Source organism: Perissodus microlepis, chromosome 7 (assembly GCF_051167445.1).
Source record: "Perissodus microlepis isolate ML-2025 ecotype Zambia chromosome 7, ASM5116744v1, whole genome shotgun sequence".
NCBI lineage: Eukaryota > Metazoa > Chordata > Actinopteri > Cichliformes > Cichlidae > Perissodus > Perissodus microlepis.
Window position 1 is genome coordinate 20,815,355 of NC_140467.1, and position 25,955 is coordinate 20,841,309.

General features: G+C 40.8%; 4 protein-coding genes across 15 annotated transcripts in view; 3 read left to right on the forward strand and 1 right to left on the reverse strand.

Annotated features, from left to right (window-relative positions):
- LOC146383002 (unconventional myosin-IXAa-like) overlaps window positions 1-3,010 on the forward strand; it is a 151,964-nt gene extending 148,954 nt beyond the window's left edge. For all 12 annotated transcript variants that reach the window (XM_084934072.1, XM_084934064.1, XM_084934065.1 and 9 more), the window contains one exon: window positions 178-3,010. In XM_084934072.1, coding sequence (XP_084790198.1) covers window positions 178-563 — 386 coding nt within the window. In that variant the 3' untranslated portion in view covers window positions 564-3,010. The remainder of the gene's footprint in view (window positions 1-177) is intronic.
- Window positions 3,011-5,784: 2,774 nt separating this feature from the next.
- On the forward strand, window positions 5,785-8,163 carry LOC146383003 (uncharacterized). The gene is made up of 3 exons (XM_084932538.1): window positions 5,785-5,921; window positions 6,046-6,097; window positions 7,264-8,163. Exons 2-3 carry the CDS (start codon window positions 6,046-6,048, stop codon window positions 7,797-7,799), a joined length of 588 nt encoding a protein of 195 aa, XP_084788664.1. The 5' UTR covers window positions 5,785-5,921; the 3' UTR covers window positions 7,800-8,163.
- Window positions 8,164-8,962: 799 nt separating this feature from the next.
- LOC146383004 (maternal protein exuperantia-1-like) lies at window positions 8,963-11,129 on the forward strand. The gene is made up of 2 exons (XM_084934076.1): window positions 8,963-9,200; window positions 10,101-11,129. Exons 1-2 carry the CDS (start codon window positions 9,128-9,130, stop codon window positions 10,748-10,750), a joined length of 723 nt encoding a protein of 240 aa, XP_084790202.1. The 5' UTR covers window positions 8,963-9,127; the 3' UTR covers window positions 10,751-11,129.
- A 423-nt stretch (window positions 11,130-11,552) lies between these two features.
- Window positions 11,553-25,774, reverse strand: mpi (mannose phosphate isomerase). Its single transcript, XM_084934075.1, has 8 exons — window positions 25,726-25,774; window positions 24,638-24,765; window positions 22,509-22,709; window positions 22,098-22,239; window positions 21,823-22,002; window positions 20,103-20,270; window positions 18,468-18,676; window positions 11,553-16,008 (listed from the first exon to the last, which is right to left on the reverse strand). Exons 1-8 carry the CDS (start codon window positions 25,739-25,741, stop codon window positions 15,790-15,792), a joined length of 1,263 nt encoding a protein of 420 aa, XP_084790201.1. The 5' UTR covers window positions 25,742-25,774; the 3' UTR covers window positions 11,553-15,789.
- Window positions 25,775-25,955: the final 181 nt, after the last annotated feature.

A 25,955-nucleotide genomic window follows, 5' to 3' on the forward strand; every position in this document is an offset into this window, starting at 1 on the left:
CCAGGTAAAGTCACCTAATCATATTCTATTTATGTCTAATAAAGGATAACCATGTGAAATTGTCTACATGAAAGTAAATTTTCCTAATTTTGTAATTAAATTAGTTGCTTTTTGTGTAATAAATAATAATAATAACTCTCTCTTATCACTGCCATCTTTGTGTGTTCTTCTTCACAGATCGCGGCACAATCCGATCCAGAAAGTCAGAGGCGAAGAGCAGGCGAGCTCTGCGACGCCAGCCCGACTCCCAGGATTCAGCAGACTCCACTTCCACCGTCTCCTCCTATCACCCTTCCTCCTCTCTCTCCTCCAACGCGTCTGGTTCTCCTTCCCCTCACTACAGGTTCCGTTCCTCCTCCTCCGGGCCCTTACTCACCTCCTGCAGCCTGGGGACCCCTTTGGCCGAGGCAGAGGGGGGCCAAAGTACCGGGAAAACGCGCCACAGGCTCAGGCTGAGCCGCAGCTCGCCACGTGAGCCCTCGGGAAGCCATCGGAGGGAGTCGGACTTCGGCTCGGGGCCGCAGCAGCTGGTTCTGTACGGCAACAACGAGTTCATGGTTTGACCCCGAAGCCGACCATTCACGGGAGGCTGAGTGAGAACGGGAGGAAGACGAGTTTAGGGCAGAATGAGGCTGGTCATGGGGCAAGGTTTACGCCAAGAGTCGCCTGTTGCCCCTCCTTGGTGCCCAGCCTTACCTCCTCCCTTGGTCCAGTCAAAGCAGGAAGGAGATTCTGACAGAGAGGGACAAAAACAGCTGCTGGTCACCGAAGGATGACTGACGACTAATGTGAAATCTGGAGAGAAGCAAAAAGACAAGTTGAACTGTGTTCGCTGATCCTCTGATCTGAACCGTTTGACCCCTGCTGGAGCCCCAGGGGTCAGTCAGAGGAGAGGGAGGGGTGGGGGAAGAGGAAGGGAAGGACGGGTGGCGAGACACAGGACACCACACCCACGCCTGCAAAGCCAAACCTTTCAGAGCCTCGTCTTTATTTTTTAGCATGCGGGCAGATGGTGAAAGCCCCCCAAAAGAAATGTAGCCATACTGACCGAACTGGCGGACAACCAACTTGTCTGTAACCAGCACCAAGCTAAGTCTGCTTTTCTCGTTTACACAGGACACACCAGCCAAGAGGCTGCATGCTTCTCCATCACAATTTTTCTTCAGTTTGAAGAAACTGTCTCTTACAGCTGTATGTTAATTATTATTATTATTGTTATTATTATATTAAAGAGGAGGAAAAAAGGTGTACATAAAGAGACAGTCCAGTGCTGCTGCTGGGTTGCTGGGTTGCTCATCGGTGATCAGTCTCTATGGCCTGTTTTGCAAATATAAGTATCTGAAATTCAGGTTCCACTTTTGTTTCTGTGTCGGTTCTCCTCTGTTTACTGCTGGTTTCTCTCTTTTTTAATATTACACAATGAACAGAGAGCACTTTGGTTGCACTCTTGAGTCGTAAAAGAATTTAAAAAAAAAAAATGAAAGAAAAAAGCCACCAACCTGCGGTTGTAGCGCAGAGCGTCGGGTGTCACGCGAACTTGACCTGCAGTATCAGATGTCAGTCAGCCATGTGTGTTTTGTTCTGTCTTTCTTTGCCCGCAGCCGTTTATTACCCCCCACCCCCACATTTCAGAAACATCAGTGTTACTGCGTCAGAACTTGAATTTTTTCTCTTTTAATATATATTATTGCTGTATTATAGTGTACATGTTGGTATTGCTGTCAATAGTTTTTGTTCAGATGAAAGCCATCGTTTTGTTTTTTCTTTCCGATCTTTATTATTTGTTGGAGTGAGTGAACGAGTGAATGATCCCTTCCATTTTTATCAGCTCCCACTTTGTGCATGTTTAGCCTCTCCTCCGTAAATATTCTTAATGGAAGGACTGAAAAAAAAAAGAAGCTCTACATCTGTCGTGTGACACTAAAACTAACTGATGTGAGCTTACAAGGGTTAGTCTGAGCTTTACTGCACCTGTGGGGAAACACTTGCACTCATCATGCACTCAAACCGTCCGCGATGTCCTCTGAGCCATGCCTGTTCTTCTTCTTCTTCACCAGTACAGTAGCTCCTCTTCTCTCCCGGCTCTGGCTGTGATAAGTAGCATTTAATCTGCCTGTTAACCTGTCAACAAAAAAACAAGTAGCAACTAACTCAAACCGTCCGTGTGTTTCTGCATATTCTTCCTCTCTTTCCTGTCTCTGTCCATAAAGTATCCAAACAGTATCCGTGTGATGTTGAGATTCTTCTCAGTAGCTAAACAGCGATCACGTCTCCGTGATAAAGCTGCGATCTCTCTTTGCTTGCCGCGTCTCTGGAGGAACTTTAAAAGCTGGAAGTCTCAGTGATGATTTAGTGTGTGTTTTTTTTTTTTTTTTTTAGTATCACTTTGAACCATTTAGACATTAAAAAAAACCTGTTTTCGGAGTTGAGCTGAAAGGGCATGGCTGATTCTGGTCAAATGTCTTTTAGCTGATATTTGATGGAATGATGTTTGTTGTGTATGTCTAAGCTGTCCATGTGGAGAAAAAAGAAGAAAAAAAAGGAAAAAGTGAATGTACCTGTCACTGGAAGGCATGCTCTGCTTTCTTTGGTTGTTTTTTTGTTTTGTTCCTCTTTTATACACAGTGTATGTACTATTTATGATCATGCTTTTGGGATGTACATTGATTTAAAAAGAATCTGTTATAAAAAGGTGTTATAAAAGGATATATTATCCTGTGTACGGTTCATTATATACTATTACTCATGGCGACATTTTAACAGGCCATACTCAGTCACTCATTTTTTGTGCTATAAAGCAAAAAGCAAAAAAACAAAACAAAAAAAAAGCCTTGTGTCTGTCTGCGCCACTCTGGACACAGTTATCACAGTATGTATGTATAAGGTGCGATTTGTGTTACATTTCCTCTTTTTTTTAATGATATAAACATGTCTATGGTTGTAAGAAGAAAAAAAAAGACTTTATGAGGGAAAATCCATCTGCTTATTAAAAAAGCAAAATTGCAGCCAAGCATGAGTGAGTTGAGTCATCTTTTGAACCTGACTTCACGAACCAAAAGAAGCTCACGCAATCATTCACTCGGTCAACACCAACAAAGATCCAACCTGAAATAAAATCACAAGAGACGTTTTTCGCTTGTGCAGAGCCCACCTGCAGTACCACCACCCACCACTAGTGGGAGCTGTCCCACAGTTTGAGAACCTAAGAGGAACGTACAAATCTTTAAAATAAACATTTGTTGTTAAGGAAGCATATTAATTCATTGAGCTAGAGGGCTTTCATCTACTCCAGATATTTATGAATTGTCATTTATGTTCTGTGACGTGTTATTAGGCTGTAGTGCAGTGTTTTCCCAACCACACATAGGTGTGCCGTGGAGGATTATCTGGTTTCACCTGATTAGTACTCTAAGCAATCGGCGTAATGGGCAGAACAACTATATTATCTTCTACTAGAGGGCAGTACAACTACCTGCTCTAATTAAATTGGTTGCCAACTGCCAGTAAAACAGAAGAAGGAAAAAGAAATTACATAATAGTCATTCTGTCAGACAACGCAGTGCCTATAAAGAATAGATAAATATTTGAAAAAGTAGTCAATCTGACCTGGGTGCTGGAGAAAATTCTGACCCATGATGAAGGCCCTAGCATGAGTAGTGGTCAGAAGAAAGCGAAAAGGGCAAACTGGGGACAAACCGAGCCAATTCAAAACAAAAATTATCAATATGCTTTTGTGGCATTTTTGTTTGGTGTGATTTTTCTAATGTGAAATATGTGCTGTGGCTCCAAAAGGTTGGGAAACACTGCTCTAGTGCCACCATCAGTGCAGAGAAAGACATGGAGTGTGCGAGAGGGTAAACCTAATATTTAAAAAGTAGAATTTATTAACACAGAGTATTTCTTTTCTACAACAGTTATCCAATAAGATTTGCTCCAGAGGAAACAGTTACATAAGCTTTTTGTGTTGGCACCACACCTTCTCACCTCTGTGATCGTCTTCATGCTGATGTGTTTTGAGTGATGTCTGGTATGTTGTTTTTTTAAGCTCAGGTTCAGATAGAAAAGGTCTGAATACAATATATTGTTTTTTACGTTATAGCCTAATAGTGAAGGTATTTTTTTCTCCAAATTTAATCTAAAATAACATAATGCGTTTACCTGACAAAAAGCCACGTACCACTGAATTACTCATATAATTATCCGAGTACATAAAAAAAGAAACTTAAGTGAATGCATGATACTTTCACAACCACAGTGTGAAAAACTAAGTGCAGCCTTTGCACTTCCATAGGAATAAAGAGAGTAAGTAGCAGAAAATGTCACCTCCTCTATAAAAGCAGAAGTTTTGTCTGTTTGCAGGTCTGGAGCACTCAGGTGTTTGTTAACACAATGTGAAGAAGGAAAGGCATCGACAATGGTCTTAGAGAAGCAATGAGCTGCTGCACATCAACCTGCAAAGGTTATACATCTATGGTCCAGTGAGAAAGATTATTCACAGCTGAAAAATAGTCAACAGAATGTCCCAGTAATTTCAACCCAAGGTCTGATTTCTAAAAAAAAACAAAACAAAACAAACAAAAAACATGGCATTACAGCCTGAGGAGGTTTTGGTCAGTCACTTCAAGGTCCCCAGCCCAAATCACCATCCCCCCGCCACGGTGCCTGACAGTTGATAAGAAGTGTTTGTTATGCTGCATTTAATTTTCTCTAAATGTAGATCTGTGCATTTTGGCCAAACGTCTCCGCTTCGCTCTCGTCTATCCAAAGGACATTGGTTCAACAACTCTTGTGGTTTGCTCAGGTGCAACTTGGCAAACCGAAGAATACCAAAGTTCTCTAACGTGTGAGTCAAGTGTGTCCAACGGTTAATGCTTGGAGAAAACTGGGTTGTGCAACAGGACAATGGTCCCAAGTGCAGCAGCAAATCTACAAGATAATGTCTGAAAATGAATGGATCAAGGTGCTGCAATGATCCAGTCAAAGTCCGGATCTCAGCTTGACTGGAATGCTGTGTATGAATGAAACACCATAAAGCTCAGTGAACCGAAACAGACTAACCGCTGTGAGAGCGGGCCACAATTTCCTCACTACTATGTGATAAAGTCACACAGTAAATAATTACTTCAAGTTACTGTTTCTGAAGGTGTCTCTACAAACTTTCACAGAACAGCAGAGGGGCTGTGAAAACGTTTATACTGGACTATAGGAAAATGATTAATCATGAGCATCCCTGGTTGGTAGAAGGTGGCAGCTAACGAGCGCAAGTTAAATAAAATAAAATACTTCGCAGAATATTTATAATACTGTAGAATACGTTTTTTTGTTGATGTTGTTTTGCTTTTTTTGGGGGGGAGGGGTGTTGTTGTTTTTTACCGTGTCTTTAACAGCTTTTTAAAAACTTTTTATTTCAAATTACTTCAAAATCATTACGGTCACACTCTACTTTTTAAAGTTTCGCTTAATAGTATAGCTTTTTAAAAACATGAATTTCTTTATATTTGTATTTTGTGTCATACAGTCACTTTATTTTTCATTTATATAACATAGGCTATTCAAATCTACGGTTTGCCGTAGAACAAAAACCGTGTGTCATCTAGCGGCTCAAAAATGAAAGTGAACGAACAGCAGAGAAGTTTCCACGTTTACCGAGAAACGTGCGTGTGTGTTTCTACCGCTGGCACATTCACGGACGTTCAGAGCGGGCCGAACGAGCAGGAAGGAGACTGGTTAGAAGAAAAAAAAAAGAGTTTCTCTTCCACTAAAATGAAAGCAGGGCGCAGTTTTAAGTTGTGAAATGTCGTGGCGGGGGTTCACCTGCTGGGCCCTCCCTGAGGAGTCCGCATAAGTACATTTATTCTCTCCAGCTGACTTCACATCTGTCACAAGGCTCAGCAGACTTACAGCAACCTGCAGGCTGCACGGTGAGTTCAATACACGCTCTCAGTGGCTGACTACAGCTGTGACTGAGGAGGCGAAATTAACATTAAAAAGGTTCCGTTTAAACACTGACTGTTGTTGTTTTTTGTTTTAATTTTTCATCTGCAGATGGCTCAAGACAGAACTGTCGTTTTCTTTGACCTGGAAACCACTGGATTAGGTACTAATCTTTAATAATATAACGTTTCTTGTTGTATTTTGTTGTATTTTATGTTATTTTAGATAGAGATTTTTTTGGAGTAAATTAAACCTCAGCATCATTGGATGTCAATGAAATGAAAGCAGTAGTTACATGCAGTTGCAACTCTGTGCCTATATTGCCTAATACTGCATTCACCAATTTACCAAAACAGAATTACAACACGCTTTAAGCACCAAAACATCACTTTATTTTCTTGATAGACGGCCGCTGCTGCACTTAGTTTTTTTTGTTTTTTTCAGGATGACTGCAGTTAATTTGAGAAAGAGTTCAGCAGATTACTCAGTGGAAACCACAGCACTGTTCAGTTAGGAAGTCAGTCAAAATTATATTTCCTGTCATCGTTGGGACATGAGACACGCCATAGATGAAACCAGATGCTGATTTCGTTTCTGTGATTTGAGCTGGCGTGGGTGTGAGAATGGCCTCAGAGGCCAGGCATGTTGGTGTCACACATCTTGGCAGGAGTCCGTTAAAGAGAAGCGTGTTACTGACGTCAGTATAAGCGGGATCAGCAAACAGCCCCACCTGCCCAGGACAAAAAGAACAGCACGCAGAGTCTGAAGATTAACAACAGCAGCTGATGATATTTTCATTTTCACTGTAATCTACAAATGGGGAGTGATTATCTGTTATCACTTCCTGATAACAAACATTATGTGTTTATGTAATAGGGTGGAAGATATTAGGCCTCCATTTGCTGATAACTAACACCTGATTCTCATTTTGTATTTAAAGAATACAAGAGGCAGTGTGTCATGATTTATTAGCTGAATTATCATAAATTTGCCTATTCCTGAGTACTGTTGGGATTTAACTACATACGATTGTGTTAGTATCGATCCAATACCAGTGTTGGTATCGATATTGCGATAGATCTGCCCACCAGTACTGTTTTCAGCATTTCTGTCAAGGTATCCATGTGAGTGACAGATGTTAAGAGTGGTGTAAGATTTCTCATCTAAGTCTTGACAAGGATAGAAATATTAACGTTATAACCTGACAAACTATTGCTTTTAAATGGAAAGCTACCATCCTGTTCATGTTGCACTGCTTTCTGCAAAAAGACTGTTCTATTATAACTTGTGGTTATCTGTTTTTCCTTTTGTCTCGTCTTCTATTTTCAGACACCACGGTGTGTGACATCATTCAGCTCGGCGCCATCTGTGAAGACAGGATCTTTAATGTCTACATCCTCCCCCGCCAGCCTCTCACAGAGAGCGCAAAACGTGTCACGGGCTTCACCGTCAGCAACAACCACCTCTTTCTCCACGGGGTTCCCGTGGACACCATCCCTCTTGTCGAGGCTCTCACTAATTTCATCGCCTTCCTGCGCTCCTTCCACCGTCCAGTGCTGCTGGCGGCCCACAATGCAAAGCGCTTCGATGCACCTGTGCTCACCAGGTGGCTGCAGAATTGCTCCCTCCTGCAGCAGTTCCAACAGGTGGTGTCTGGGTTCCTGGACACCTTCTTGCTTAGCAAGGACCTGTTTCGTCTGAGCAGTTACTCCCAGGAGTTCATGGTCCGGCGCTTCCTGGGAAAAAGCTACAACGCTCATAATGCTGTGGAGGATGCCAGAATGCTGCAGGAGCTGTACAAGGTCTGGAGACCTACCACATTTAGCGTCTCCAATTGTACCTTCAGGGCAGTCCGGGTGTATTAACAAAATGCTGAAAGAAATACATGAGAAATTATCAGACAAAGCAAAAATATTAAATAATTTTAATAAATAAAATAAATAATGTTAAAGCTGACCTTTTATTTGCTGTTATGTTCAGGTCAGTGGACAAACAGGAACAAATGAAATGGAGTAATGTGTGGTCATAAGTTATCAAGATTTAACTTATTTACTGTTAAATGTAATGTAATGTGTCACATGCAGTGCAATCTTCCTTTTCTGTTTCCCTTTGATCTCATTGATGCCTTTTTGTAGCCTCTGTGGACCAAAATGCAATGGGTCTGCAAAATATTTTGTTTTTTTTAAAAAAAAAGAGCATTACCCACATCTTTCTCAGCCTTAATAAAAGATCTGCTACTACAAAGTGTCTCTCTGTGGTTTCTAAGGTTCCACTGATTCTGTTTTATCCCAGGTTTCTATAAGAGCAGGAAATGACACCTTTAAACTGCACCATATCCTGTCTCAGCTGACTCTTCATTTCTTGAAAACTGTAGACGCTAGACTGCTAACAAAGAGACAGACAGACAAGCATATGGAACCAATTACACACGTCTTCTTCTCTAGAGGGCATAGTTGTGAACCTTGGGCTTGCTGGTTAACACCAATGATTATATCAAAGATTTATTTGATTTGATTTTTTCTACAGTCAGTGGTGGAGCCCAACATAGCTTGTAATTTGTATAGATGACTTGCTATCTTTTTGTCTCTTATAGATGGGAGCATTGTACTATTCAAAATTTTTGCATGACTCACGCAGAAAAAAATCAATATGTCAAACAAATATATCCTCCTTAGAACCAGCCTATTCATTTATGTCCTCTGTAATGGACATTTGTTTTTGGTCTATATCATTTGACTTATTTAAGCTACCCTACCAAGTCCTGATGTACAAAATAAGGACATCCTGGGGTTTCCATTGACATCTCATGTGTATGTGTGGCCTCTTTTATGTGGCCTCCAAAGAGGAAGAAATAACAAAAAAAAGGTTCTTTATTTCTCGGTTTTCAGTAGCATATTATACCTAAGCGTGCGAGTTTTTTTAGTTGTGTTTTTCATGTATCTTCATTGTATGGTCCAATATGGTCCTTTTCGTCGAGGCTTTTGTTTTGAAACTTTCAAGCTTCCGGTCGGTCACTGCGCAGGTGCTTTAAAACATGGCGGGGAAAGCTTGACAGACTCGGTGTACAGTAGAACTGTGCCGACCAAATGTAATGTTTTATCGCTAAACACTTTAGGCCAATGATGATAGCCGGTTTTGGACTTTTTTAGCTAACCTCTCCGTTGCTCTCACTAACGGAAGTTATTTATTCGTGATGCAAAAAACTGAGGAAGCTGAAGGCGCTCAACAGTCGCTGGTTTTCTTTGACCTGGAGACGACTGGACTGGGTACGGTCATACTCTAACTTTGTTTTACGTGAGTTATTATGACCGATAAAACTGTATCATGGTGATAATGTTGTAAACTGCGGTTAAAAGTTGGAAAGACACACACGGTTGACCCACTAAGCGCACCGTGCACACATATGTATGGAAGATCAATGGAGCCAAAATATTCAATAGCTCGTTTGTTTGTTCTTTTTTTGGTCATTTTTCTTTTCTTTAAAAGAAAAAAACAACTATTAAATAGCATCTCTTCGAATGTAAAATGCAGCCTTGCAATAAATATGCTGTTTATTTATTTTATAAATAGGCTATTTTTTGCATTTGCAGCTACATGACAAAGAGACAGTGATTTTTTTTTTTAAATTATTATTAATGAGGTCATTTTCCCAGAAATTCTGAGAAGCTTTCAGCTACAGTCCAAAAAGTGGCAGATCTCGGCGGGAAAATGTGCAGAACAGCATCTCTGAATGCACAACATGTTGAACCTTGAAGGCTACATTAGCAAAAGACCACTCCTGTGAGCTAAGAACAGCTATAATATAGATTTGGACTGATATTTGATTATTTAAAAATCATATTCCAGTATAATGGCTGAGTTATTTATTCTTTCAAAGACAAAACACAAACAGATGTCCCTCAGGTTTATTATTTGTAGTTATTTTTTTACTCATTTATGCTAAGCCCATGTCTGCTGCAGGAAGCTGCACAGTGGAAGACAAACTGTGCAACATCAACAATTATTAACTTATTTGAGGGTGTTTTTTCTGTTTCTTCTTTATTTATTTTACTTTCATTTATTGGCTCTTAAAATTGCTCGTTTCTGCTAAAAAACAAACAAACAAAATCTTCAGGTAGTCATTTAAATTTGAAGCACATGAAAGTGTTCATGTTTTATTTCTCTAGATCCAAATTGTGAGATCGTCCAGCTGGCTGCGGTGAGTGGAGGCCACTCGCTGAACCTCTACGTCGTCCCTCGCTGTCGAATGCAGCGAGGAGCTTCCAAGGTGACTGGCTTCAAGGTTCACAGGCAGAGGCTGTACCTGCACCGGCAGCCTGTTCTCACCAACTCCCTCAGAGAGGTGCTCGTCTCCTTTATAGCTTTCCTTCAGATGCTCGGCCGCCCTCTCGTCGTCGGCCACAACATTCGCCGCTTTGATTGTGTGCTTCTGGCTCGCGCGCTAGATGAATTTGGTCTCAGAGCAGAGTTTGAGTCTTTGGTCTCAGGTTACGTTGACACTCTGCCGCTGTCACGTGAGGTGCTCAAGGACTATGGGCTGGAGAGTTTTCGACAGGAGAACTTGGTCAGGGAGCTGCTGGGCGTGAGCTACAAGGCCCATGATGCTCTGGAGGACGTGCGGGCTTTACAGGCACTGTATGATGTTCTTCGGCCCAAGCCGGAAGTGATCTGCAGGCACAGATTTACTCTGGACACCATGGACGACAAAACACCTGTCACAGCTGCCAAAGTGCACTGCAGACTACCAGGACAGCGCCCCCTGTGGGAGCACTTCAAACAGACCGTGACGGTTACGGAGGATCATATCAGAACCTGATACAATTTTAATTTATTATCTGAGACTTAAGAAATTAATATTAAAAGAAAATAAGTAAACATAACGAAAGCCTGTACACTGGATATAAGGAAATAAAGCTTTATTGCACTTTTCTACAACACAAAGAAAATTCATGTTCAGGAGGTTTTTTTTCTTAATATAAAAATGTCTGTTTGTGGAACTATAAGTGGTCGATCCTTAGGCAGTGTGGGGTAAATTTTAAAATGCCTTACTCATCGTTGACCTAGCAGCTTTACTTTCATTATTATATTCAGATATTTGCTTACAGTTTTATGACAAAAGAAATTTCATATACTTAATGTTTCAATGTGTTCTATAGAAAGTTATATTTGACATTAATAAATGTGTTGCATTTCTACTCTGTTCCAGATTGTATACTCTCACATGCTCTTTTCTGCTCACTTGCATGTAAAACATTCCAATCAGAGATGCCTACACCGCCCTCTCCTCTCGCTCCCCAGGGCGAACACTGAGGTGTTCATAAGCGTGTCCTGGGTCTGACCTGCTGCCCATTCAAATATCCTCAAGAGCATAACAGACACACCCTTCTCTTAAGGCTTTGATCTTTCCAGGGAGGCTGTGGAGAACATCATCAGGTCACCCCAGTCTGCTACACATTTGCCACTCTATGACATTGTGTTATAACAAACATTTCTATGATATGATATAATAGAAATACTTGCTACAATACAGTACTGTCACACGGGGGGGCTGTAAAAGTCTGTGTGTGTTGTTCATGTTCATGCTCCAGAGGCAGGAAATAAAAAACAAGTTCAGACCGTACGGTTAACAGAACCTGGCTTTATTAAACCGTTTTTACATACATGTTCTCTGCAGTACCATGCTACAGCATCACCACATTCAAAAATACTCAACCATGCCCTAACTACAGACATATTCTAGTAAATGTTCCCATAAAAGGTTAAAGAAAACAATGCAAACTGTATTTGAAAGTCATTAGTTTACAGTAAGGAAAAAAGAGCCACAAACTTCAGGTGTCCAGTATTCAAATGAAAATGTGACTTACAGCAAGATCGGCAACAAAAAGGTGCATGATCATTAAATCAGAAGTTACATTAAATACAGTACTCCACAAAACAAAGATAACATGAAAACATGGCAAACAAGAGATGATTCGTTAACAGTGTTTTGAGCTACAGAAGGATGATTTGAGGTAATCAAGAAAAGTGATCTAAAAATAACTTCACATCCTTCTTAATACTCTTCTTTTTAAAAAAAACAAAAAAAACAACAGTAAACAAGTAAAGGTTTACCGCATCTGCACTGGGGACAATCAACCTACATCACAAGCGTGATAATAAAGCATTAACAGGGCTTCACTCACTCTGAAAAACGTGTTCAGTGGTAGGTTGGCAGGCTGATAGAGGACCTATCATTGAATATTTGAGTTGAGAGCCTATAAAAACTACTACGAGAAGAAAGTGCACATCATTATTGAGTGAATTCAGATCGACCCTGTTACTAGAACCGGAAAGTTACACAGAAGTTTGCACCATTACTGAAATAATCTACTATTACTACTGCACCAACATGTTGTAAAGTGGTCACCAAAAGAGATTATATTTTAGGAAAAGAAACCTGTTTAGCTATTATAATAAACATGTAAAACCATTTACTTCATATGTATCGTCACGTGCTGATTAATCGTTACAAACAACAGTCAAAAAATCTGTCTCCAATACAATAAGGTATAAAATTCAATGCAGCATTTTGTTGTACAACTGTACAAAAAGACAAAAAAAATCTTTTAAAGGTACTTTTTGTAATTAAACTTCAGCAAATGTTAACTAAAACCTTTATCACCAGGGGGCAGTATTTCACCAGTAAATGCCTTTGTACAAACTGTTCTAATGGCTTGCCTGGTTAAACAAAGGTTACGCTGATGCACCATCTTGTGGTACAAATTGGTATTACACAAAATTGCCGTCCAGCCCTGGTTAAGGTTCTCTTTATATCTCTTCAACAAAAAATATATCAGTGTTTTGGACGTAAAGTCATGCCGATCAATTATTTACATTCTGCTGAAAGCTTCATTTAACTTTAAAAGGTGTTAAAAACACTTTTAAAACAGAGGAAATTACAATAAGTACCTTAAAGCAGGTTTAGTTAATTGTTAGTTGACAAACAAGATGTTTGACTCGGTATGCATTTATGATTCTCGAGGTGTAACAATTCTCCCAAACTACAAGGTTCATACCTTGTTTTTTTTTTTGTGTGTTCACACCAAAGACAAAGTGAAGTATTGCCGTGAGTTATTTGCGTGAATTCATGCACATTGGAAACTGTTGAATGAGGTATTTACAGCTGCTTTCTTTTTTTCCCCCCAAGATGCTGCCACAGCGGATGGATCTGAGTTTTTGATTTGGCACAGTTTTTATGCCAGATACCCTTCCTAATGTAACACTTCAAGTTACTACACTACTAACAGCTAACAGGACAATGAGGAGTACAACCAATAGCTGGAAACATGTCAGAGTGATTTCAAAATTTGAAAATGGTGTAAAAATCCATTAGGTTGCATGAGTTCCCTCACTTTTTTTCTGCAAAGTGAAGTTTACCGGTTCAGCCCTATATACCCTCAGACAGTCTCAATACCCGTCCTGTCCGACAGCTTCAGCTGTTGTCCCAAAAACATTTGATTTCCCAAGAAGAAAATGTCCAGTGCAAAAGTTCTTTGATACATCCAGATTAGCACAACGCAAAACGTTCTTGATAATGAGGGCAACAATTCGCAGCAACATCCCCTGTTAGCCAGGAGCAGACAAGTAGAGTATTGAAGACCCAAGACCGCACGACCCAGGGAAAACTGTGTGCTCAACCCCGTAGAAGGAAGAGTGAGGCCACAGATTTATCCCCCATCGCCAAAGGGACGAGACTCAGAGGACCAGATGCAACAGGGAGCTGACCTGGCCCGATGCCAGCCATCCCAGCACAAGCTGAGGACAGGACCCCAGCCCCCAAAATGCCCAAGAACGGCCTGGAATCACACAAAGAAGCGGGTAAGCAACCACAACAAATCATCGACCCGCACTCCCTGGACCATCAAGTACCCACATCCCACTGGAGGCAGCAATAACCAGTGGGTAGCGTCCCATCCTCCATGACAATGTCCCACAGGCCCCAGGCCCAGTCTCTCTCTCACACATGTATGCACACACTGGCTCCCTCCAAGGTCATATGTGTACACTGACATGTTGTAAGCCGTAATGATGCCATCCAGTCTGACTGTAGTTTCATCAGGAGAGAATTGACAATTTTCCTCCGTCTCGTTAGATAGACTGCAGAGACGTACAAACACTTCACTTCATGTTTTGTGTGAAACATTAAAGGGAATGAATCATTGTCCATACAAATACTGTTCGCACAATGCATAACCAAAAATCTGAAATCTGTTCTGCCTTTTTGTGTGGCCGAGTGTGGCTAGTGTTAGCATAAACACCAGAAGTACTTTTTCTTTTCAGGTTAACGCCCACATGCCTACACAGTGCTCTGGTTGTTAGTTTTGTCAGATAAGCCCACATACAAAAGTCGAACATCACGCCCTGTCAGGGAGAGGTACGCCCACCTGTCATGGGTGACTGAACAAACTCTTCAAATCAACAGTTAACTTGCATCTAATTAAAGCACTAATTAAAGTCTGCACTTCTAGTACTTCTGGACGTTATGTATAGTCGACAAATAGCAGGCGTCCCTGCTTGTTACTTGAACAATCTTTATTACATCTTTCATAAAGTTAGCATGCTTTAACTGCTCTACGCGAATCCCAGAGTACCTACGTGACACAGCATGATGGACGTTTGTGTCACGGTTTTGGTCTCAGAATTGTTACACCCCTACATGGTTGCCACATCGTCATGCTTCATGGGACCGAGATGGAAATGGCTCTTCATGCCCGCTTCTTATTTATTTTTATTCATTCATTTTTAATACTCATGAGTTTTCACCACTTTGATGGGATGTTTGCAGACTGTAAAACATGCGCTGGTAACAGAAGCAGTAACACTCAGCAGGCTTAGCTTCACTGTGATTGGTTTGTAGCACTGATATAGTAATCAAAGAAGGTGCTCTGGAGAGTGCTACTGCTCTAAAACATGCACAGGCATCTCAGTATCACACTTTGTACTTTTTACTGTTTTTCTTTTACTTTTTTTTTTGCCTAAAATTACGTTTGAAAGGTGGATATTCTCCAGTTTGAGCTAAAGTTAAAATGACAACACTGATCCTGGGGGAACGCAGTAGCTGGCATATAAAACAGATGTGCTTTGTTGTCCTCAACAGGTTGGTTGTCTGGCTGTTCAAAGCACTGAGTGGTGGTGAAGTGTACAAGAGTAAACATCAGCCCCACAATGCTGTTTAGTTCATTACAGCTAGTGTGTGTTACCTTCATGATTCAGGGTATAAGATAACATGCAGGAAAAAAATTGAGAAATTAACTGTACTTGATGTTTTTTTCCAGTTATCACCAACATTTTTTACATTCCGCCTTCAGCTAATTGAAAACTTAATCATGTTGGATGTTCTTCACTTGTCCTGGGACGGCAGATGTTCAGATTTCTATTTTTGAGCAAACTAAGGACCTTAAACACCAAAACAGCAACTAAACAGACATATTTTACTTTTTATTCTGCCCTCTATCCAGCACCTATAAAGAATTTTGGATGTGCAGATCTTCTGTGTTTTATGAGTACTTGCACACACGAAAAGGGTAAGAACCAATTAAATCCATCAGCATTGGATTAAAACTGGAGTTTAAAGCTAGAGAAGAGTGCTGGAGGTGGCGGAGAGGGCACATGTTACATTTTAGGGGTTAAAGGGGAGCAGCAGGTACCGATGAGCGTCAATAAAATGGGTCTAGAGGCTCCTTTAGCTTCTATACTACCTTGTAAAAAGTGCACGAGTCATCGAGCTCAGGTAAAACACAAGGACAAACCTCGACACTTCAAATCACAAATACAAACAAACAGGTAGTATGAGCTTTAACGACCACAGACCCACAACTACAGAAGGCAGCAGGCTCGAAAAAGGGTCATCCCCGACTGCGAGGTGATGTGTAGAGAGACGCTCTCGTTGGCCGAGACAAACAGGACGCTGCCCCGCGTCAGTGTGAGGTCGGAGAGAGCGGCAGGCGAGGTTCCCGTGGCTTCACCTTCAATGACCAGGAGGATGCTGGCGCTGTCGACTGGAGCAATATTGTACTGCTTCACTGAGGCTGGGATCTGCAGGATGGAAGGGTGACAATGAGTCGGTATTTAAAACAAACATTAAAAAACTAAAGAAAACATTCGAGACTTCCTGTTTAAAGGTGGTTCTTGCAATAGTCCAGTTTGGATGTCGATCAAAGAGTGTGTCGTCAATCCTTAATCAACCAATCAGCATGCGTTGGCGTTTTTTTAATTGCTTTAGCCATTACACTCAATTCATTCCTCTCACTGAGGACCCTCTCATGAGCGCCACCTGCTGATTAATAAGATATAAATCCAGTTTTACCAACAACTGTGGCCTCATGTGCAGATTTCTAAATTTGATGATGTGTACTTTGTGACTTCAGACATTTGTTATACTTCAGTTCAGGTCTAACTGTAGATGTGTATTTTTAACAGTATTAAAAGCACAGGTGTTGTAATAACATCAATAATGGTTTATCATTAACTAAAGCTAGGTATGAAAAACCATTTTGCTGAACTGGAATCAAATAAAATCTAGACACATGAAAAAAGTAAAATGACACTGTACACGACATATACACTCACTGGACAGTTAACCTCAATCAGGATTTTTTTCCTTCATCTTTAGGCATGAAAAGATGAATAAAAATACTTAAGAAAAAATCCTGATTGAGGTTGTCATAATTCATGCATGACAGGGTTAAATAACAATAATTACAATGAAACACGTCATACATCTATAGTCACACTAAGCGACCAGTGGATGGCAGGGTATGGAGTGACACATCAGTGTCCAATGTATTGGTTTATGTGCAAGTATACCATCAACACTGACCCAAATACAAGAAAACAGCCTTTGCATAGCTGTCCACTGTAGTGACCACTATGCGTGAAAAGGTTAATTTGGTCAGATTGTTAGAGTCACATAACTGTGACTCAGCTGCCTTCCAAAAGTGTTGTGTTTGTATTGCACGATCAATTTGTAACTCTTTAAATCAAACCTCTAAAACTAATACTGAAACTAGTAAAAACTAAAGTGAAACTAAGCAGTTTTACAAAAACTAAACTCAAATAATAAAAGCCACTTTGGAAAATACATGAAAATAGATGAAACTCTAATTTCTTTCAAATTTGTTTTTGCACTCTATCAGTTCAACAAACTACGTGTCAAAGCGTTACAAAGGCAGACTGATGGAAGGAAGGTTTCTATAATATCAACTCCGAGTGAACATGGGTTGAGAGTAAAAGTTTAATTAAACACAAAACACAATATGCCAAACATTACATTTTAAACTAAATCTTAAGAAAAATTAAAAACAAAAAACCAACTGGTTATTATATACACTGATCAGATATAACATTATGACCACCTGCCTAATTTCTGTGTTGGTCCCCATATTGCTGCCAAAACAGCCCGGACCCATCGAGGCATGAACGCCACTAGACCTCTGAAAATGTGCTGCTGTATCTGTACCAAGATGTTAGCAATATATCCTTTAAGTCCTGTAAGTTGCACAGGGGGCCTTCATGGATTCCTTTGTCAAGCACATCCCACAGAATGACTGGATTTAGATCTGGGGAATTTGGAGGCCAAGTCAACACCTCAAACTCATTGCTGTGGTCCAACCATTTTTTGCTTTGTGGCAGGGAGCATCATGCTGCTGGAAGAGGCCACAGTCAGCAGAGAATGCTGTTTCTATCAAATGCTGTACACATCAAAGTAACATCCACATGGATGGCAGGACCCAAGGTTTCCCAGCAGAACATTCCCCAAAGCGTCACACTCCACCAGCTTGCCTTCTTCCCATATTGCATCCTGGTGCCAGGTGTTCCCCAGGTAAGCAACTCACACGCGCCTGACCATCCACGTGATGTAAAAGAAAATAAAACATGATTCATCAGACCAGACCACGACTTCCATTGCTCATTGGTCCACTTCTGATGCAGATCAGCATGGACACCCTGACTGGTCTGCTGTTATGCAGCCACATACACAACAAACTGTGATGCTCTGTGTATTCTGATGTCTTTCTATGAGAACCAGCATCAACCTTTTCAGCACTTTCAGCTACAGTTACTCATCTGTTGGATCAGACCACACGGGCCAGCCTTCACTCCTCACATGCATCAATGAGCCTTAGTTGTCCATGACCCCGTCGCTTATTCAGCACTATTCGTTCTTTGGGCCACTTTTGATAGATACTGACCACTGCAGATGGGGAACAACCAACAGGAGCTGCAGAGATCCTCTGACCCAGTCATCTAGCCATCACTCCTTTTCAAACTCACTTACAGCCTTGAGGACAAAATGTTCACTATCTCCCTAATATATCAAACCCACTAACAGAAGCCATGATAAAGAGACAGTCCGCGTTATTCACTTTAACTAGCAGCGGTCACAGTGTTATGTCTAATTTGTATATAATGTCAATATATCATGTAAAGTTGTTTTTTTTCTCAAATGACAAGGTTTTATTTTAAAGATGAGATCAACTATACAATTTTCTAACCTGTATCCTCATGACAGTGAAGTCTGGCACGGGCGGGTTGTATATGGACACGCAGGGGTCAGAGGGGTCCTGAAGACACGGGAAGATTTTCGAGGAGGCGGGGGCGGGGCTGTAGTTCAGCATCTCACACAGCGTGTTAACATCGATGTATTTGGGTGTCAGTCCGGCCCTCACAGTGTTGTCTGAGCAGGCCATGCACTCAATACAGTCTAGATGGGTGCATAAATAGAAAATCAAATATTAAAATCAATTCCCAGAAAATCCTGCAATGTTTAACAGATTCAGATGCTTTCATGTGGGCGAACAGCAGAACAGGGCAATTTTCCAGAGATAAAGTTGAGCTGAACACATCATCAACACATCTCATAGGCAGATTGCATTTTATTCTGCTGAGACAGCTGCTAAAAAAGACACTGCGGTAAATCAGTGCTTCACAGACTGCTGAGTTCACAGAGAAGCTCTTGTGTATGCTTCATGTTTCAAAGAAGATGACACCAAAGCTCGACATTTCTAGTAAAAAAAAAAAAAAAAGGCTGGCTCTCAGCATTTTGCAGTTTGCTCCCAGTGGATGAGGCAGTTTTACTAGCTTCCACGTCATTTGCTGAAAATAACTAAATCGATGTATTTAACATCAACTCATCTAAGGAATCAAATAATACACACAGAATTTACTGGAGTTGGCTACTTGGTTATGTTAGTGACACCCAAAACATTATTTACTCTGCCAAACTATTTTTACTATCTCCTCCTCCCAAGAGACAGACATCATTTACTGTTTACTGTCAGACAAACCCCACTTTTTGTGAAAGTTCATTAGTTGCTGGCAGACCACGTCCTGTCTTGTGTTTCCCTACCTGCAGACTGATTAGTTCACTCCTGTGGCAGTCTTTGATATAATTTAGCTTCCTCTCCAGAGTCTCTTGTCCAGCAGTTGGACAGATTCCAGTTTAAACATCTCTGACTGTACAACAACACGTATTCTGCTCTGTCACAAGCTTTTTAGTATACTTCAGGGTTCTTCAGTGTAAAGTAATAAAAATGCACAATCCCCCTTTAAAAACTCCCTGTGTATTAATCTGCAGCTGAACGTAGTTCAATATTTGAGTAGCATTTTCTCAAAACTACAGAGGCCTGCAGTTTTGAGACTTTATGATCTATACTTTAAGATTTGTGGTAGAGATGCAGTGGACGTGACGTTGAGAGTAACAGAAGATGGATAAAAACATTGTTTATTTTTATGTTTGGGATTAAAGACCCAGCGCTTCTATGACATAATAGCTCATCCAGTTTATTCACCTTCACAATTTACAGGTTATTGACTGTAAAATGACAAATGTGATCCATTAGGTGATGAGTGTGTTGTAAGCTTGACTAAAATTCTGACCAATACTGTAGAGAAGTAAGTCTTGTGGACAGACAGAAGCCAGTCTTGGCATAGTCAAATTGGTCGTCCAGACAGAAAAGCCTAAGCTGCTAAATAATCCCATACTAGCTCTTAAAAGCTGCATCTGCTGCTCTGTTATGCAGAAGAACTGCAGCGACGCTGGAGAGTCAACAGTTTCAGTCACGCTCACTCAACTGAATCTGGAGCTCTATTGTACTAGAATCTTATAAATGTAAATGCTATCTACTGACCTCCATAAAGGTAAGCGTGAGGCTCATTGGCTCCTAGGAACATGGCCTGGCCTGGATTCAGGACCACGTGATTGAGGAAGTAGATTGAGAAGCAGCCAATGTCTCCAGGGTACTGAGAGTGGAGACGGAGCAACAGGTCACCACTGATGCCTGACGTGTCCTTTCCAGCTGCAAGGATCACAAACATCCCGAGGTAGGACTGTGTTAGCAAAACATAAGATCAGACTGAGCTCTTATTTTTCTCTGTGTTTTAAAGTCATTTTTGTATAATTGCAGAATGGTCGACTTTGCTGCCAGATGCTAACACTGCTAGGTGTGAACGCACAGCACCGTTCCCCTGATGTGAACTCAGGGCAACACAATCACAGCTGGACCCTACCCTTTCACTGTAGCTATTTATTCTAACACAAATACCCTCAAAACATTATTTATACTTCAGCAATTATGTTTTAGTAAATGCTTCAAGTTAGCGGATACCACACTTTTTCAGGTCTTACATACTTTTTCAATTCAGTTCAGTTTATGTAGTGCTAAATCAAATGCCTCAAGTCAAATGCTTGCTCATAGGAGCAAGCACTTGGCAACAGTGGGAAAGAAAAACTCCCCTTTAACAGGAAGAAACCTCCAGCAGAATCAGGCTCAGGGAGGGGCGGCCATCTGCCCTGACTGCCTGAGGGTGTCAAGATGAAAAATATCATCACTAGCTAATGAGAAACCTTCCTATCCAATGCCAGTATACAACAGAATCACACAAAGGTTTCTTAGCCTTTATAATTTTAGTAATTACTCCAATCTGACACACAGATTCGATCTTCAACATGTAGGTCCTGGTTAAAATGTGAGCAGAACTACAAAGTCTAAGGAGCTTGGAAAGGAAAGCGTCTGGACTTCTTTAAGTTGCTTGAAGACGTTTCACCTCTCATCCGAGAAGCTTCTTCAGTTCTAAGGTCAAATGGTGGAGAGTCTCAGATTTAAACCCAGTGGGAGTATCCCCCCAAAGAGGGACAAAAGGACCCCCTGATGATCCTTTATGAGCCAAGGTGTGAAAATGGGTGTGGGTCACAATCAGCCAGGGTTTCGGGGGAGCTCATTGTGAAACCTAGCCCCACCCTATCATGTGATTTCCTGAGGTCAGATGGCCCAGGGTCCCTTTTTCCCTCCTTGGGGGGATACTCCCACGGGGTTTAAATCTGGGACTCTCCACCATTTTACCCTAGAACTGAAGAAGCTTCTCGGATGAGAGGTGAAACGTCTTGAAGCAACCTAAAGAAGTCCAGACGCTTTTCTTTCCAAGCTCCTTTGACTACGATGACCTGGATGACTGAGAACCTTCACAGACCCAGAACTACAAACATAACAGTAGATAGCTGTAAGCTGTGTATACAAGAACATACATTTAAAATTGCGCATTAAGAGATTAGTTTTAAAAATTATCCTTGGCTATAAAAACAAATACTGCAAATCAGACTTTGACTCTGCAATTGTCAATGTTTTTTTTTTCATTTAATATAGTACAGATCTTTTAAAGAATCTACTATTGTAAATTAATCTCTTTTTAATAAACCGTTTTCAAAATATTTTTTTTTGCCTTCAGTGGCCTTGATTCAATTTTTGTGTAATTTACATTAAAACTGCCTCAGAAATGTGTAATAGTTAAACCACACATATCTACACACATCATGCAACCTGTTGACGATCATTTAAACAAATTAATTCTCACCGTCTTCCGTGACCCTTTTCACCAGCTCGTTGAGGTTCTCTACCACCACCTTCTTCTCCCAATCCATCATCCTGGTGAAGCACCTCTTCAGCGCCTGGCTCGTACGGTCTGCATCTCCCACGCTGGCCCGCAGCTCTTGTGCTGCCCCGTGACCCACCAGAGTGTGGAACTCTGGGACCTCTGACAAATAAACACACACAGATTCATTTTGTTTTATGACCATTTGAAGCAGAGTACATGTTTTTTGGTTTGACACAAAAAAATCAAAAACTCACTTTCAAGAAATTCCAGGATCTCTTCCACTGGTCTGAAGCCACAGAGGCCTTCGAAGCGGGTGAGAGCAATGGCCATCTCAGGTTTGTGGTTGGTGTCTGGGTAGTGCTCCGGAAACTGAGTGTGTAGTCGAGTGGCTAATTCCTGACCAAAACATTATAGAAAAAAACATCCGTTTTCATACACATACAAAGGAAAAAAGTATGTCCTTGATCCTAAAAAAATTGAAAATATAATGAGTTTAGTATCACTACATGCTATACGAGTAGATTTGAGTAATGCTTTCTCCTGATACATCATTTGATAAAGCAGCTGACATTTGCCTCCACCCATAAACTTCAGCCAGTTCACAATGATGAGCCAGCTTCAGCAGAACTTGAACTCTGAGCAGGTGTGGGAGTCTGTGTACTCACCTTGTTGGGGTGGGCCTGTATTGACAGAGCCGTGTTGACTGAGAGAACTTTGAAGAGGAAAGGCAGCTGACCCTGGAAGGTGTCTTTCACCTTTGAGCCCAGACATGCAGGGAAGTGGGCGATCCACTGGCCCAGGGTGGTCTGTGCAATCCTGTTGTCCTTAATCTGGGCGTCACCTTTTGGGTGAGCGCCCATCCACAGCTGGAGAAAACAGCACAGCTTTCAGCTGAATAACAGCTCATACTTTATTTACTTTATTTAGAAATATTCCTGTTGGTGTTGCAGCAAGAGGTTCCAAAAGTGGGCACACTTTACATTTCCTAAGTACTAAATCTTAAGTAAATATAATCGAATAAATAACAAAAACCACAGTTTTGTAGCTCTCCTTATTTTCTTTTTATCTGCCTTGAAACTTTCTAAAAAACCTATGAGAGGCCCCAGATGTCTTGCTGACTGAGAGAAAAACCTGCGATTAAACATGGACCCAATTAATCCTACACTCCAAACCATGGTCATTTATAGTCAGTGAAAAGGAAGGAATCCAAACTATGAGAGTGTAAACTACGGGATCAGAGCGCTATTCCAGTTTGTAAATAAAGGACAAGCTCTATCAAAGTCACGTGTCAGTGAGCAAACAGATGATCCAAAAACTAGACACCTACACTGTACTTCCTGACTTCATATCAGATTTGACAGCACACTAGGGTTGAATAGTGTTTTTATATTTAATCAGGCTACTTCCAGAGTTTCCATTTGGAATCAATGACGTTTTTATGGAGTCTTTTATTCACAGCATGGTTGTTTAATAGATTGTCTGCTGGGGGAATTTGTTTTCTATTGCTTGTTAAGCTGTGCCTAAAACCACTGAATGAGCACAAACTGTGTGCTGTATATCACAGAATCGGTGTGTAATGATTCAGAGATTTAGAAAATCAAATATAGTTGTATTTGATTATAATTTGATTCTAAATCTTTTTTACACTGGTTCTAGAACACAAAACACACCGAGAATACCTGTTCAACCAGTACAATTAATTTCACTTTGATCCGTGACTAACTGAATTGGTTTCCACATCTTCTTTATCAAGCTGTGTAGCTTTAAAGTTTAAATGGACTCTAATGTGTAAATAACTGGAATTAAAATGATTATTTTTACTGCTAAAAATAATCATTGTAGAAAGTTATTAATCTGGTTATAGATTAATAACTTTCTACAGCATATCTAACAATCTTGCATACTTATATAGTATATTTATATGTTCTTGGTTCTCAATGAGAACCATTTGATAACATCTCTGCAGTAGGTGACTCAGATAGGGATCATTTTCTGTGGAGGAAAAAAAAAAAAGTCATAAAACCCGTGAAATGCCCCCTTTAGATTGGTCAGGTGGTGCCAAGACCACCCCTTTTATGCGAACGGGCAGGGGAGTGCCCGGGATAATTTAGCCAGTTAACTAGTTTTGTGTGAATGTTTATTCATATTAGAGGCCCAGGTCTGAAACGTAAAGCCTTAGGTACCTTAAATCTGCGTTATTTTTACTAGCCACCAGGGGGCAATGACTGTGACTATAACAGGAAGTTATGGTGACAAGTCCCTTAAAAAGAACAAAACAAAATAAAACACCAATGCCATCTTTCTGAAAATGTGTACAACCAAGGGATGTGGTCCACAGTACGTGAAAATATCAGCACTATCGTAACCTGAACTAATGACCTTTATGACAAACACTGCAAAGCTGTTGTGGCTAAATAAAGACAGACTTATTAAAGGCATGCACAGCACCGAGCCTGTGCCAAGACAGCCTAGGACACGACTGCATTTAAAACCAAAATGATTACCTTATTTTTGCTTTGCTGAGGAGTTGTGTATCATTAACCGTAACATAAGACTACAGAGCTAAATTCAAATGTTAAAGATCCCTCATTGCTGACAGTAAGTGTAAACAAGCTCAAGCGACTCAAGCATAGCTATCTCAGGAAATGGTAGTCCTACAATTCTATTCAAATCTATTCCAGAAAACCAGAGTGAAAGCCAAGTTTCCAGCATAGTGGTCTACATTTTCAATACTGAGTGTTAAATGTTCACTACCCTCCCTCCAACAGGTACCCCAAATATCTCTGGGCCTTACCTCTGCATAAGGTTTATCAGCCTCTACGACAGCAAGTGCATCTCCGCCAATCACCAGCTTGGCCACCTCACTGTCCAGTCCAACCTTGCCCCATGCATAATTTTGCACAGCACAGGTCAGGGGAAACACTGAGGAGGAAACATTTAATGTGCAATAAGTGTATAAATATTACAAAAAACAAAACAAAAACATACAGTGAGTTACAAAACTCTAGTATGAGCCTCTTTAATGTTCTACTGACAGGTGCATATGCACACAGCAGCCAGTTTATCAGCAGCAGAACTGAGACAATAACACATTAGGTTTCCATCTTCACACACAGTGAGACCCATGTCGAGCTTTTAATGGTGATAGCTGTACTGCTCTAAGATCATTCAAACAACAAGCTATCTTTAAATATCATCAGAAGCTCATGGTAATAATTGTTTTTTGTGCCCATGATCCAGTAATCCTTTATAATGCAATACCAATCACCAGAAAAAACCTGCGTTAAAGTCATCTATAAAAATATTAAAATGCATTAGATTTATGTAGGTACAGGAAAATCGTCTGATTTAAAAAATATATCTTTACCTCATTACCTCTCTTTCTGTCTTATCACAGTTTGAACTATAATAAACAAGTTTCACTGGATTTCTAATAACTACCTGCTTCGCTAAACTAGTAAGACAAGCGGAACGGGTCGCTGGGGGTACATTTTTAATCAGAACACCGGGCAGCTGACGGTGCAGCCTTCACAGGACAGAAACACACAGTAAGCAGCTTTTCCTTTTGGCAGGCTCTGTTTGCCGGTTTCAGACAAATGTAGCTGAAAGTAAAGGTTTTATATGTGGTGGGGAAAAAATACTAAACTCCATCTTTGTGGCTGAGGTGCTAACAGCACAGTGAAAAGGACAGTGAGCCACACGTAAAGCAATCAAAACGCCGGCTGAAACAATGAGGTGGTTTTTCGGGTAACGCCGAGCCTCCCGTCATATTACCGAGCAGCACCGGACATCACGCAGCGTAAAACATCTGCTGTTAGCTAGCTGAGTATGTATCTGTGAAAAAGATCAATTCAGACAGTTTAAAAGGAGTAAATCTCTCACCTCTCACTTCCTCCATGTCTGCGACGTCGACTGACGGCTGCTGGTGACGTCACGACGGACGTGGCAGATGTTTTTTTTTTTTTTTTTTTAAATTTGAATAATTCAACTGAATAATTTCAGCTTTTTACCCACAGAGATAATTGCTTGGAAAAGAACAAAGCAAAAAATTAAAACTAAACACCACAGATTGTTTGTTTGTTTGTTTTAATATTTATTCGACCATAACTGGC